This window comes from Syngnathus typhle, linkage group LG5 (genome assembly GCF_033458585.1).
Source record: "Syngnathus typhle isolate RoL2023-S1 ecotype Sweden linkage group LG5, RoL_Styp_1.0, whole genome shotgun sequence".
NCBI classification, from domain to species: domain Eukaryota; kingdom Metazoa; phylum Chordata; class Actinopteri; order Syngnathiformes; family Syngnathidae; genus Syngnathus; species Syngnathus typhle.
In genome coordinates, this window is record NC_083742.1 from 14,045,050 (window position 1) to 14,060,115 (window position 15,066).

Consider the following 15,066-nt stretch of genomic DNA (forward strand, 5'->3'; position numbering starts at 1 on the left):
GATTAGTTAGAGATTCTCATGGTCTATTCCGGTCTTTCTTGCCTTATTTAATAATAATAATTATTATTTAGTTAGTGTGCACGATATTAGGAACACTTCTGTGGACAATAAAAATTGAATTATACAAGTGTTTTTGATGAAAACGATGTTGACTCAGCGACATAGTGGGACATTCCCCAGCATCCATTTTAACTATTTGCTTTCAATGCTGAGCTACAAGCTGACGTAGGGCTGCCACCCATGCCGTTGACAAGGGCAATGGCGGGGTGGTTGGGGTGGGGATATGTCCTGACTGCCGTCCTGGCCACGTTGCCAGCTCAAGGCCACTTGGCTTTTTTTTCATTTTTTCATGAGCAGGGCCAGCTGTATTCTGACTACAACCAATTTCCTTGCAGTCTATAAAGCTGTCAATCAAAATCATAAAATGGAGGCGGGGGGTGCGAGGGGCAAGGCAACAGAGGGGCGGCAATGGGGGCAATAGGCCACATGTAGGAGGAACCGTGTATAGATTTTGAATTAATTTTCACCACTAATTCATTCTACAGATTTATGTATAGATAAACAGAAAATACATTGATTAAAGGGTTGTTAAAGAAATTGAGGTGTGTAAATTAATTTTTTTAAATGATAGGTAAAAGTTTATTTTGGAGGGTTCAATGACATTCAAAGAGTGATAAATAAAAAAATAACAAACCTCACTTAAAAATGATTGAGTGGAAAAAGATTTGAAAAAACAAATAAATATGTGAAATAATACATAACTTCTTGACTGTTCTGAAATTTGTCATGTAAAATAAAATACATTAATGAACAGGCATTCCTTTGCTACCACTATGTGTGGAAAGGTTTTTGAAGATATTTAATAAAATCTCAATACTGTGGCTAGGAAAATGTATATACATATGATAAAATTAAAATAAACCATGACGCATGGAATCATTTTTGCAGTTTCTTTTTTATTATTAAAGTTAAACAGACACAAATAAGTTATATTTTTGATTTTATTAGTTAGAATTCTATCAGTGTTTGAACATGAATATTTGGCGAGCTAGTACAATGTTCTACTTGGATGGCCACGCACGCACGCACGCACGCACACATGTATATACGTACATGCGCACAAACAGCTGTGTAATACTGAAGGGGAGGTGATGACGTGTGCACCTTTCCCGTGGTATGGTACTGTATATCATTCCATATAAACTCTTTCAAATATACTTCTGTCAAAATAGCCTTGACCGCTACTATGTACACTACAAAAATAAATTTTCATATAAATAAATTATATGGCATACATTTATCTTTGTAACGGAACAACAGCATACATCCAAAATGGCAGTCTGAAACAATCACTTTTTTTCCTCCATTTTTACTTAAAAAAATTCTCTAAGAGCTATGATGAGACCTGTAGTGTAAAAATGTTATATCATCTTTTTCGTATCCTCCTATTTAACATTAGTAAGCACTTTATACAGACCAAAACAATAAACTGTATAGTTTTTTTATCTCATAAAATTCCCTGCATTTGTTATCCACTGGCATCACAACAACAATGGCAAAAAACATCTTATATTACACAAAAATATAAATATAGCAATTGACTGTCAAGAACAAACAAACAAAACAAATGGAATAAAATAGTTGCCAGCTATGATTTTCTCCACTAATGCCAATATGACACTGAGAGAAAACAACAAATAACAATAATAGTAATAATAATAGTAATAATAATAATACAACAACCTTGTTCATGCAAGCAGCTGACTGGACAGAGAACATAAAGAGGAGACATATTCACACACAGAGGGGTGCTTGGGCTGTACCATTTGGCATTGAAGGGTGAGCGGGATGCAATTAGCATTGTCAAGCTATCTCCAGTTAAGTGATAACAGAGGGTAATGATACATACACATGATGTAGAATTTGCTACACATCATGTAGAATTTAGCCATTAGCGGGCTAGCGGGCTAAATAGCTTATTGTTTGGTCTTAAAGGAAAAAGAAACCTACATGAGGAAAATTGTTGCTACAAGTTGAAAAATAACTGATGGCCTGGTTGGGCCAACTTATACAGTATGTGGTGTGACTATTTAGCTTATCCGCTAGGGTAGAACCAAAGTGGGGTCAGTTCGTGCCCCTACTGGTTCTTTTGAACCCTGTTCCAGAACTTTCTGAGGTGGTTTAAGGAAAGTGAAAAAAACAACCTGTTTATAGATTAAATAACAAGCTTCTGCAGTACGGGTGGGGAATCATATGGCTCGTTGACCATATCAGAACATTTGATGCTACCCTTTTTCTAATTGTTATTTTCTTAATTGCTGAATAAGCATTTATGATATAAGTTCATAAAAAATGTAAACCATTTTGTGCACATATTTTTTTAATGAGCATGTTACCAAAACATGTATGACAGTTTTTTTTTTTTTTTAAATTACGTTTCAGTGTGTACTTTTTTATTTAAGTACAGTAATTGAACCAGTACTTCTACCAGTCTTTTTTTTTAAAACAAGTGCCTGTATTTCTACTTATGTACACTGTAGTGTGACTACTTTTGCCACCTTGTAGGACTTTATAAAAACTTCAATGGTTCCCCACCCTTTTCTACAAGAAAAAACAAAAAACACTGGAAAGAGAAGCTGAATGCACAAACAGGTTCCAATGTAGAGGCAGTGATTTGAAAACAAACAAATGAACAAAAAACAGCTTCATAAAAAAAGTCTTCATATCTACTTGTCTTAAATAGCACGCATAGCGTGTGGAGTTAAAACAGTCATTGTTACAAAAACTACCACAAGTTTGTGATAAGAAGTCAGAATTCAACGTGCGTACCTTTGTACAAAAATCAGCATTCTCACACGCACACGCACACACACACACACGAACACACATGTTGTACTAGCAAACAATGCTAATGATGTTTTCCCTCATATATGAAATGAACGTAAACTAAGATGCTTGCTAACAGACCTAACACACACATAAGGGGTGGAATCTCAGAATCACGATATGGCATTCTGTCAACGATGGCATGTGTATCGAAATATGGTATTTTGTTAATGGTACCAATAGTATCACAATATCAATAATAATAGAATAATTTCTTTTTCCACAATACCAATAGTATGATACCGTACTAAACCAATAATACATATTCATAATACGGTATTTTGCCAGAAATATTAATATCACAATACAAAATCTTGCCAACAATGTTAATTATAACACGATGCACAGGATCGTATGATGAGATTCTATTTTTCACCATTTAGACTAATCTTAATATGGTAATAATTTTTTCTATGGTTTGTTTGATATTTTTATGCATAGGTGATTTGCTTGGTTATCGTAGAAATGTATTAGGAAATGTATTAGGATATCATATCATGTCATATTACTTTGTGATGCCCACCATCAACAAATCATGTCTTCGTACACGTTCCTAAATTTGCATAGTTCAAAAATGGGTTAACACGCACACACGACGCACCATACAAATTGGCGGCCCCAGTCTGTTAACAGGAGGACTTGCACAACTTTCTCCCTTAAAAAAAGATAGCTAATTGATTTGTTCCTATTTACATATGTATACATCTTTTTAAATATAGATAGAAATATTTTAAGACAAGAGATCATGGGATTACAGTAAAAATGAGCACCATGAGTTGAAGGGATTGGAACCATGGGCGAGCTGGGACGGACCAGGTTATCTGCCTGTAGTCCATCTTTGGCCATGACACGCACAAGCATACTGGAAGACAGAAAGTATTACTAAATATTATAATCTGAAGTATTCTTTTGAGGTTTTCTATGATCAAAATAATTGTGGTGACATACCTCAGCTGGCCCTTCTGCCACTATTGTTGTCAGCTGCCTCGAACTCCAGATCCTGGAGCTCCATTGCCTCCACTGTGGTCCTTCTGGCACCCGTGTGGGGGTCCGCGGGCACATGGGGGTCCTGGAAAGAAGAATGGGGCTCCTCCTGGCGGTAAGCGTCTGTCGCAGCGTACCCCGGGTAAGAGGAGGCAGGGGGGTGGACGGCGACGGTGACGGAGGCTGACGCCGTCACCGTGGTGATGGGCTGGCCATAAGGGTTGGTGTGGTGTGGGGGGACGCGCCCCCGGTGGCCCGCAAAGTGTTCCCTGTGGCCATGGGCGCCGGCCTCGGTGGAGGTTTCAAAAGCGTCCGTGCGCGGGCGGCCTGGGGGCGGGGCCTGCCGGTGCTGCTGGCTCTTGGGGTCCCTGGCACGCTGAGAAGCGCTGGGCCCTGGTCCTGCATTACAACCCTGAGACTGCAAGAAAAACATTGTCAAGTCTTTTACTCATAGTATTAATTACAAGTTATTTGGAGTTATTTAGAAGGCGCATATGGGCATTTTATATTTTAATGAATATTGGGAAAAATAACAAATTGAAAAATGATCTGATATATGCATGTATTTTACATTGGTATTATAGTTTGTGTTTTTTTTTTAAATAAAATCATAGGTATTATTTCAAAAAGTAATGTAAGAAAGTAAGATATTTTTGTTGCATTTCTTCGACAAATATTTTTCAAACTTTTGTTTTTATTTTAAAACTTCTTCATATATTAGTAGATAATAGAAAGATGAGAAATATACAGCAATTATTATTAGTGATGATTTAAAAAAAAAAAAGCCAGATAAAGATGCTGTTTTTTTTGTTTAACAATTGCTCTTTTTTGTGTTTTGAAAATGGACAATATTAAGCTATATTTACTGTTAAATACCATTTTGTTTTGTCTTAGAACTCCCTTTTTAAATGACAATGAACAATCCATTGCAACAAAAAACTGAAAAATCAGCGAATGGACACCCATCGTGTAGTCTTACCGAGGACACAATATAGGCTGTGGGATCGGGCTGCCCGGTCGAGCGCCTGTGCCCTGATCCCGCTCTCCTTTCTTCTTCTGTCCTGGGTATCCTGCCCCTGCTGGTGGGGAGGTGGTACTGCTGCTGTTGTTCCTGGGATCCAGCCCGTCCCCTGTTGTCGCTCGGCAGTTCCTGGTTGACGCCCGATGTACTGCTGTTGGAGCTGTACTCGGAATCAGACGAGTCCGAGGCTGCTGCCGAGGTGGCCGAGGCCGAGGCTGTAGGGCGGGGTCGGACGGAGAAGCGGACCACGTGGGGCGGCGACTCCGGGGTGGGTAACCTGCTGCGACCATCCACTGGAGACACCTAAAATAAATTGGTCAAATATATTGTTAAAGGCTGGTCCGATATACTTTGCGCCTGTATTCTTTCCTAGTTTGTTTAAATGCTTGCCTCAGGATAGGGCCCAAAGTAGGACAGTAAAACGGGAAGAAGGACAAGTCCGTTCAGAACTCCCAGAACAGTTAGGATGGCCAATACTGCAAAGAAATACCTGCAAGCACAACCCACACTAAAGTCAAGTTCCAAAAGTAGAATTAACAACACAGGGGAAATGAACAGTATCTTACAAAATACAGTAGAGCAACGTTTTCTTAAACCTATGAATGTTGTTGCTAAGACTGCTCAGGAGCTTTACTTTATATTAGCCTTATATTATATGTCACAAAACAGATCAACTTTATGAGTTCCTCTGTACAATGCACTTGCATACATGCTGCGCTCATCTGAAACATGCCAGTTATAAAACAATATGAATTGAAACAAAACAGACACCAAAGAAAGAAATAAAAGAACCCACAAACCACAGACATTTAGACATGCCCGATCACTACCACCACATGAAAGCAAACTCACTTAACCCCCCCCCCCCCCCCCCCTTACACATTGAGGCATGCACTTTGTGTGTTTGGAGCAAAACAGAAATGTACCTGGTGAGATTTTAAGTCCGGTTAAAAGAGGGTTAGTCTTTAAGATGCCACGGAGAGAAGAGTAAGAGGAAGCATAATTAGCCAGCGCAAGTTAATTCAAAGAGTGATGTATTGTGAGGCGGTTGGGGGCTGACTGGGTGTAAGGGCGCTCTCTCTTGAGTGTGTGTGTGTGTGGTGTGTGTAAGCAAAACATGGAGAAAACAAAGCAAGAAGGAATGTGAAGGGAGGAGGCGCGGGGTAAAAGAGGGGCGACGAGGGGGCCTCCTCTTAAGAAAGTGAATGGAGTGAGGGGTATAGAATTTAGAAGCTACAACAATTTAGTGGAGGAGGAAGGAGGAGCTCCGTGTGCCTCTACCTCTTCACCCCCCCCCTGTCTTTTATTTCATTCCCTCGCTTTTTCTCCACCTTCTTTCCTAGTTAAGCCACTGTGACATTCCCGGGCCACTCCAAAATCTCCACCGTCTGCTTAAATCTCCAACGTATCAGGTAAGAAACACCCCTCTTACTCTCTCAAGCTGCCATCATTAGCTGGAGGTCTCTGTCAGAGGTACACTTGGCCCGTGAACCACTTCACTCACCTACAAACAGGACCCTAACAAAGCTGCCATTTTGTGACAATGCAAATAAAACATGCTTATGTCAAATCAGATTTGTTGGCCATTCCTCCATACTGTCGGTGGACGAGTGAAAAGTGAATCCGAAATATGTGAGGAATTACTGGAATCCAAACTACAATTATGATTGTGCTCCACACCGTGTGGGGTAAAGGCCACATCACCTTTAGGAGGCGCACACGTGCGCACACTCACGTCCGTGTGCGGCCTACACATCGGGGCCCAGTGCCCCCGACGAACTGTTTGGAGTGAAAACATTCACAGGGTTGACGGGAGAAAGTCAGGGAAACACTCCCAGCAAGAAAATACGAGCTGGGCCCCGTCTCGGACCGCTGCTTTGTTTGCTCACTCAACAGCAGAACCTTCCAAACGGAGGCCCAGAAAGCAGAGCGCGCCGCTGGAGGTGAGGAGACAAGTGTCCGTGGGGTCTACCGGTGTGTGTGGGTGCGTCCTAGCTGGAAGGCCCGCCATCGTTGACCCTCATGATTAAGAGGTCAGAGAGCAGGTCGGAGGGAGGGAGGGATGGCGGCATTGGTGTGCGTGCACATGACTTAAGTTTGCATGTTTGGAGGTCACATGGAGCTCAGAGCTGCCTTTTCTCGAAGGAGCAGGCCGGGCAAATTACACGGCCAGCCCGTGTTGCGGCTTCACGCAACCCGACGTGGATGTTAAATTACTTTCTGAGCTCACTGGAAACTTCTCATAATGCTCTTTGGCCGTGCGAACGTATAGAACGGCGTACCAACTTTGGCGTCAGTTAAGCCGCTGCCTTCGCAGACTCTCACTTACTCGAGCAACCACCAACACAGAGCCCCCACAGTGTGTCGGCTTTAATTTCCACTTCTCCCGGCTTTCCACAGCTGCGCTCTTAGCCCCCCCACCCGGTGCCTCCACACCCTACGTTTATAGATGTCTAGCGAGGGTTGTTAAAATGAGCTGAAAGAGATTTCAAAAGCCAGAGAGGACTTTTCTGCTTTTCCGACAAAACCTCGCCGTCCCCTTTTCATTTTGCATGCCCTCCTTTTACTCTCGCCAGCTTTCCTTCTCGTGACCTTCAACTCTTTATCCGACAGGTATGGGAGACACAAAAGGTGCTCTTTAGGTAGCTGCAAGAAGAAAGAGGATTACAGGGGGAATGAGAAGGGGAGGAAGCCCTCATGCATGACCAGCATCTCAGGTAGATTCCAGGGCGGCATGCAGGTTGAGACATGGTCTCAGTGGTCTGCTGACGCCACGCAGACGCGTCCCACGTAGGGGCGATCCTGTCAGCTTACAACCTTCCGTATCCATAAGTGTTGACGTGCACTCACCTGACAATGAAATCGAACTCGGAGCCCGCGAGCATCAGAACGCCCAACAATGTTGAGAAGGCACCGTCGAGCACCGGCGCAAACATGTGCTCCAGAGCCAGCACTGCCCGCTTGTGACGGTCGCCTATGGCTGTCAGGAAGGCCTTCAACACACACAAAAACATCTCTCACCCTCAAGCTCACATTGCTATGCACAAGATGTAGACTGGAAGCGCGTACCAGGGCCACGTGGACGGTGAACTCCACTCCGATGCCCACCGAGGCGATGAGGATGACCACGGGGACGGCGCTCAGCTTGATTCCCATCAGCCCCATGAAGCCAAACAGTTCCACTGTCATGAGAGACAGCACCAGCACCTACAGGACACAGATGCCAGAGCAGGGGTGGTAAATGGAAGGACTTAAAAAGATTTGCTTCTACATCCTGTCTGTAGTGATCTGTTGCAGAGACAGATGCGTGTACAGTATGCTCTTACAGATGTGTACTACCAGCACATGTGTGAGAAATGTGTGTGTCTGTATGGAGGCCAATGAGAAGAGAAGGACATGAGGCTGGACTAAATGCCATGAAGAAAGTGTGCAAGGGAGGGAACTCTGTGTGCCAGAATATACTACATACATAAATTTCCATGAGCAGGATTTTGGAGTGTATGATCCTTCTTGTTCATTGATGAGGAGTCCGCAGTCAAGTAAGTGAAATGTGCTTAAACGAAGCTTCATTTAGTAACGCTTGAATATGACACTCCTTCATAACTTGTCCTTTGGTTTTGCTTGTAAAACTGGACGGATAAATATGAGGGCAGTTCCTCCCATCCCAGTCCAAGGACTCGGGTGGCCGAGGCGGCTGCCTGCCATAAAATACAGCTCAGCGCCAGAGAGAAAAAAACAGAGCTACTATATGTGCGTATGTGTTTGAATTATGTCGCGGTGTGTTTATGCGTTCAGCCACATACGTTCGCCTGCGTGTCTCCGTAGAAACACCGCCATGGACAGGAAAGAAAAGAGGAGTCGGGTGGATTGGAAATCAAATCAAACTTTTTTTCTAGGTTTAAAAGTTGAGAGCAGGTTTGTCTCCTTTCACTGTCTATTTAGTGTCCGGGAGTGTTAGTGTAGACTAAACAGCACAAGATAAACATTGGTGACTGGGCCTACAATAACACTCAGCAGTTGCGTCTTCCTTCCTTGCGCTTGCTTCTCTTGGAGATGCCCACTGGACCACACAGGAAAAAAAAATCCCAAAATATGCCAACTAAACATTGCTCTCTGCACATTTGAAAAATTCATCATCATTTTGACACTACATCCTTGGTGGTTTTAGTAGTGTTTTTTTTTTTTTTTTAAACTGCACAACTTTTTTTTACATTTGAATTAAGGCCTACCATTATTTATGACACGGTGACTATGCAATATTTTACAGCGTTATCAAGTAAAATCAAGAAAATAAACAATTAATAAATCATTTTTAAATTTGTCATGATGGCATTTTTCACCATGGATTAGTGTGCTGCTTCGTATTGGTTTGTGAACAGTAGAAAATTAGCTTATAACAATCTCGACTGCCTTAGAAGAGGATCTTTGGATGCTGCCCTTAATAATTCTTATCCAGTATGTATTATGTGTGCGCAGTACTCACAATGACACCGGCGGTCCACGGGTTGAGCAGGAACAGGGCGCACACCAGGAAGGTGCAGGCGAGCACCACGCTGATGGAGAGCAGGAGCCAGTGGCGAAGACTGACGTACTGCTCCCAGAAGAGGAAGGGATAGCCGTTGGGGTAGGAGGGCAGGCCTTGGCGACTGTAGTTGCTGCAGATGGCCCGCACGCTCTCGATGGCCTCCACAAATTGCGGCGTCTCCCGGAGCCCATTGAGGTAGAAGGGGAACTGTGCGTATTCGATAGGCTCAGCCGCCGGGACTAAAGAATGAGAAAAGCAATAACACGGCGTTAAACAATTTCCGTAGAATTGCTCACACGCTAATATGATGACATATAGAGTACAACCTTGGTTTTAAATTTTCTTTTCGCCCCATTTCAATGGTCGACAAAAAACGTGCGTCACAGCCATTTGTTTCCCGCAAGGCGTATTTCAAGTTTTATGAAGAAGTCAAGGCAATAAACATTCCCGGTCTGCGTGGCAACATCAGCATAGCATACATATCCTGTCAAAGATCAGAACCCCATGAAAAAAAAACATGCAGATTTTGGCCACATGGCGGCTTACTTAGCAGTGGCACTCAATAAACAAGCACAAAATAGTTTCAGCTCGACCACTAAATAAGCAACCTTGGGGCCAAAGAAAGTGTGGTGAACCTTATATAATACTGCTGTGCTTTTATTTTGAAGGACTGTTTGTACATGTGCTGCTGAGTAGACCGGTCGGCTGCTATAATTATTATATATGTAATGTATTTGTTGTTAATATTTTGGAGTATCTGGAAAGGATATATTAGATTTACATTATTGTCGTGAGAAATATTGCTTTGGTTTTTGTGCAATTCAGTTTTAGGCAGACATTCTGGAACAAATTAATCTGAAAACTGGAGCTGTCTTGAACGAGTGGGAAAGTTCAAAGTAGGAAGGGTTTGCGTTAGTCAACAAAAGTAAAAAGACAAGAGTCAAAGATAAATTAGCAACATATTCTTTTCAACTTGCAAATTTTGTCCTGTCACGGGCAATACTGAAAAATGTTAGAATTTGGGGAACGTCGCCAAAACTTTCCAAAATATCACAAATAAGATGACTATTTTGAAGTTGGAATTTTTTTTTAGCATTCATGCATTCATAGTAGGGATATTTTTTACTTATTTTGGATTATTCTTGGATAAACCACCAATACCAAGCTGTGGAGCAGCTTTAACTGTGTGTGTGTGTGTGTGCGTGTGTGTGTGTGCGCGCACGTGTGTGTGTGGTGGGGGTGGATGGAACAGTGTAAAACAGAGCTTCATTGAGTCCAAGCCAGCTAGTTTGTGGGCCAGCCGGCCTAATGAGGGCCTATCAGTTCCAGACATGGCCGAGTGTCAGTGCTAACGTTGAACCGCTGTAATTACAAATGTCACAATCAGCGCCATTACCGCATCCTAATTGCTATGAAACTTCATAAAAATACATAATGCTTAATCTTGTGTGGCGCTCCTGTGTGTGTCTGTAGGGGTATTTTTATTGTACTGAGCCATCCTGTTTTATCTTCAATTACCTTGTTAACCAAAACAGCAGCACCCGCAATATCCAGATGAGTTTGCAGGTATGTGTGGAATCACACACTGGTTTAAGACTGAGAATTAAGACTGAGATGTCACGCCACAATGTTGTGTGGGCAAAGTTCTAATATTTTGTGACAATGAGGCACGTTTACTTACTGCTGAGGCGTGTCTCGGGCATGGAGTCGGTGCGGTCGTGCAGCCACTCGGGAGGATGCGGGCGGATGTTGGCCTGCGAGGCGGCATAAGCCACCGGATCGTTGCTGACCCAGGCCGTCAGGTAGATGTAGAAGGCTCCGGGGTTGATGATCCCGTCGGCGTCCACAAGCCTGTGACGTGTCAGCTGGCAAAACAGACAGAGCAATTGAGCCCCGTGTTCTAAATCTTTTGACAGACTTAGGGAAAACCTGTGTTGTTTTATTGGAAATCCTAGTGTAACATGGACATGAGAAAATATTGAAGCAAGAAGACGTGGTGAATTGAAAACAGTGTGACCACAGAAATGCATATTTAAGCACACGAGTATCGGCAAGAGGACGAGTGAAGCTCCCAAAATAAAATTCAAATATTAGTTCATCTATCTTTCCAACTGATGGATGGATGGGGGAGACGCCTAAGGGGTTTCACTTTTGAAAATTCCCGACATGCTCACCTCTTCCCAGAATTATCATGCCACATTAAATCCTGGAAATACTAACACTTTGGAGGGGGACATTTATTCTTTCAACCGTGAAAGAGGTGAGGCCTCTATTTCTATGCAATGCGTTTTGAGGATCATATTGAACAATGTTACCGGCATACAGTATTAGCATTTACCTTTGAATTTAGACCAAAATAAAATTCAGCAACGTGGCAAAAAGTCAAAGGAACAGCTCTGAGAATCAGAAACACAGATAATCATTTATGTACAACTAATAATGTATCTTTGTTCATCTATCAATGCCATCAACAGGTAGTTGAATGAAATGCTCTTCCACTAGATGGCAGAACATCCAATAACTAACTCATCCACCTGTTGCTATAATGGCTTTGTGTTCAACTAAACATGCCCAGATTTCACGACTCAAATTGAGAGTGAAACATTTTTGTTTGGTGGCAACTTGTGAGATGTAAAATAGGTATTTTGGCTCAATAAAAGTTGCAAAACACTGGCTAACTGAAACATTAATAAATAAGGCACGAGCATGGAACTTCATTGCAATTATTTCTCCTGATAGCAAAGAGGAGGCGCCTATCGGAGAGTTTTTATTAGCCCTAAGTCAAGTCTACGACTTCTATAAAATACGACAGACTTTTTTTTCCTTACAAAAAGATTCCGTTGTATTTAGTCAAGAGTAAAGTAAAGGCTCTTGTTTTTTGGCCTCCCATGTGGAGGCAAATGAGTGTAACCTTGCATTGGGAGTCAGAAGCTTTACTATACATTGCGCTGCCACTCTCCCTCTATTCAGCCGTAAATTCCTCCTTCAAGGGAGGAAGGGAAAGGTTGGGGGGGTTAGCCGTACTAATGGGCTTAGGTAGATGTTCTTTTTTTTTTTTTTTTGTGAAGTAAAAAAGATTTGCTTGAGTTAGCGTAACAATAAAAAAAATTGGCTGGAGTCCCTGAGCCCGTCTGTGTGTAGTTAACCTGGTTGTTAACACTGAAGGAAATGCCACCCAGCAAATGGAGGAGAGCAATAAAAATAACACGACATCTGTACAAATGTTGCTTGTGCTTGCTTCTCCTGACCCCCTACACACAATGCCTGGCGCTGTGGACAAACGTAGCTCCAGAGAGAAGGCACTCCTTAGTCGTAGCACAACAGACGCACACCGAGCAGCGTGAAAAGGAACCATGTGCTTCGACTTCTCTGCTTGAAAGGGGACGCGGTAGCGGTGCGTGAGAAGAGGGGAAAGGGCGGGGGGTTCCGGAGCGTTTTGGTGAAGCTGAACAACAGGAAATGCACCCACCTTAAGTTGTCAAGGATGCAGGAACTGATGTAAGAGGGATGTAGTGTACTGCACATGTACATGAGAAAATAAAAAAATTGCGCTGCCGTTTAATGAATTAGTTTGTATTTTACCAAATCGCAATTAAAGAGGTCTTGTGTATGTCCTTCTTGTTGAGCAGAGTTGGGATGCTAACAAAGAGCAATTGATGGAGACAAAATTTTCCTGGATTTACTTCTCAATTAGGAGACTTTTATTTCATCTCAGAGGATATAAGAGCCCCTGCCAAAAAGTGGAGAAGGTGCAGTTAAGACAGAACTTGAGGGTAAGCTAATGCTAGCATGTGTATTTTGTATCGTTTTTGTCCAATTTCAATGAGCAGCAGTGGTTTAATTCTCTCATATGGTATTAACATCTCCTTTTATGGGCCATTGACAGAGGTTCGCATTTCGGTCCTGCCGAAGAGGAGGCATGATGTTAATCCCACTCTGTGAGGCTATCCGGACCTCCCGTTGAGAACTTTGCCGGTGTCATTTCCTCTCCAGTTCCGCACTGGCTGTAAGCTTATTTGAGTGGAGGTATTAACTCAGCAGCATCTCAGACGCTCATCACCGACGATGATGAAGCCTCTTTAGAAAAGCCACAAACAGCTTATCAGTTCAAGGGCTACAAATACGGGAATGGCGTCGAACTTGCCCAATCACCGATCCCAAATCACACCAACGAAAGCATGACTGGATATAATTTTTGCTTTAAAAGAACGCATGTGGATTTTTGTTACATACAAATGTCATAAAGACAATAGATGTATTTTTAGTCCTGGCGGCAGCAGTTCATATATATCCCTAAAGTGCAACCGAAAGTTTCAAACTGAGCAGGTTGCATGAACCCGTTTGGAACCTCAAGAGTTCAGAAATCGAAATATTGTTTCCCATTAAAATCCATAGAAATGCTGAAAAGCCAGCAAAAAAGTAGATTTTTTGATAATATGCCCGCTTTAAAAAAAAAGCGACCATGAACTGTAGAATGCACGTTAAAGCGATCGCTGGTCGTAGGTTCACGCAACAGCTTCTTTGTGCTAGGCTTCGGAATCCCAGACAAAGTGTTAAGCTGACAGGCCGCATGCTACGAGGAGACATCCCGCTGTCGGAATCCCTCACGCACATTCATCCATCACACGCTAACGCACGGCAAGAGTTAATAGGTTTTTCAGAAGGCGGGCCGAGGGTCCCAGTGAGAGCTTTAAATTCCTGAGCTCGGTAAAGTCATCACAAAGCGCGAGACGATGAGGGAAGACAGACAAGGAGGGGGGGGGGGCTCGAGTTTGCAAGGTGGGCGTCGTTCGGCTTGGCCCAATCAAACGGCCGCTACACAGGCAAAGGCGTCTCGTATGACAGCTGAAGCTTACCAGGTTTTGGTTGATGGGCTTGTCTCTGCGTCCGGTCTGCACCAGAAGCTTGTACGCCAAGACGCCGTCGTCAGAGCCGTTCTTGTAGCTGTTGGGAGCGATGCGGCCGGCCTCCCAGTCCTTGTCAAATGCCTGCTGCAAACCTGCGAGATCACACACGTGCACAACTCAACACCGGAAACTTCAACTGTATCCTTGACTAACAAGATTGGCTGATTTAATATGAGAACTGGCCCCGATCCACCTCGGAAAAAGCTGAAAATGTTATGTTTTTTATTCATAGAGACCATGAGGGGGAAATATTAAGAACATGTGTCCCTTTCTCTTCATCCATATGTGCCTGCACCGCGCTCTCCCAATGCTCACACCGAGGGCCGACTGCGGGAGATGTTGTTTTGGGTCTCGTTCCTCGGGCCTGTCTGGCTCCAATTTGTCCCGCCATTGCACACATCAATATCGCACACACAAGCTCTCTCTGTGTGGTTTACACACACATGCCCATACACACTGCATGCGCACAATCTCCACAGGACAAAGTCAGCCAGTCCACGTCCCTATTGTACGTGACTTAACGGAATTTATGCAACTGCTTTCTTTGGCTGTCACAAACAATGTCTGTCGCGAGACGTTTTGCATGAGTAAACCTCATTAAACCTCAGTTCAGCGAGAATTAGAGGATTAACTGTAGCTTTTTCTTTTGTCCAACTTTGCCGGATTCGCTGACTGTGTCGCAGATGGGTGAAGAAAATTGGACTCCTGTTGTTCTAATCTCATTTCATGTAACATCAACAGTA

At 43.1% G+C, this 15,066-nt stretch overlaps 1 protein-coding gene across 2 annotated transcripts in view; it reads right to left on the reverse strand.

Annotated features, from left to right (window-relative positions):
* Positions 1-936: 936 nt before the first annotated feature.
* ptch1 (patched 1) overlaps positions 937-15,066 on the reverse strand; it is a 39,531-nt gene continuing 25,401 nt past the window's right edge. For both annotated transcript variants that reach the window (XM_061278734.1, XM_061278735.1), the window contains 9 exons: positions 14,273-14,415; positions 11,098-11,281; positions 9,375-9,655; positions 7,961-8,098; positions 7,742-7,884; positions 5,282-5,381; positions 4,850-5,194; positions 3,835-4,288; positions 937-3,748 (listed from right to left, as the gene is read on the reverse strand). In XM_061278734.1, coding sequence (XP_061134718.1) covers positions 3,836-4,288; positions 4,850-5,194; positions 5,282-5,381; positions 7,742-7,884; positions 7,961-8,098; positions 9,375-9,655; positions 11,098-11,281; positions 14,273-14,415 — 1,787 coding nt within the window. In that variant the 3' untranslated portion in view covers positions 937-3,748; position 3,835. The remainder of the gene's footprint in view (positions 3,749-3,834; positions 4,289-4,849; positions 5,195-5,281; positions 5,382-7,741; positions 7,885-7,960; positions 8,099-9,374; positions 9,656-11,097; positions 11,282-14,272; positions 14,416-15,066) is intronic.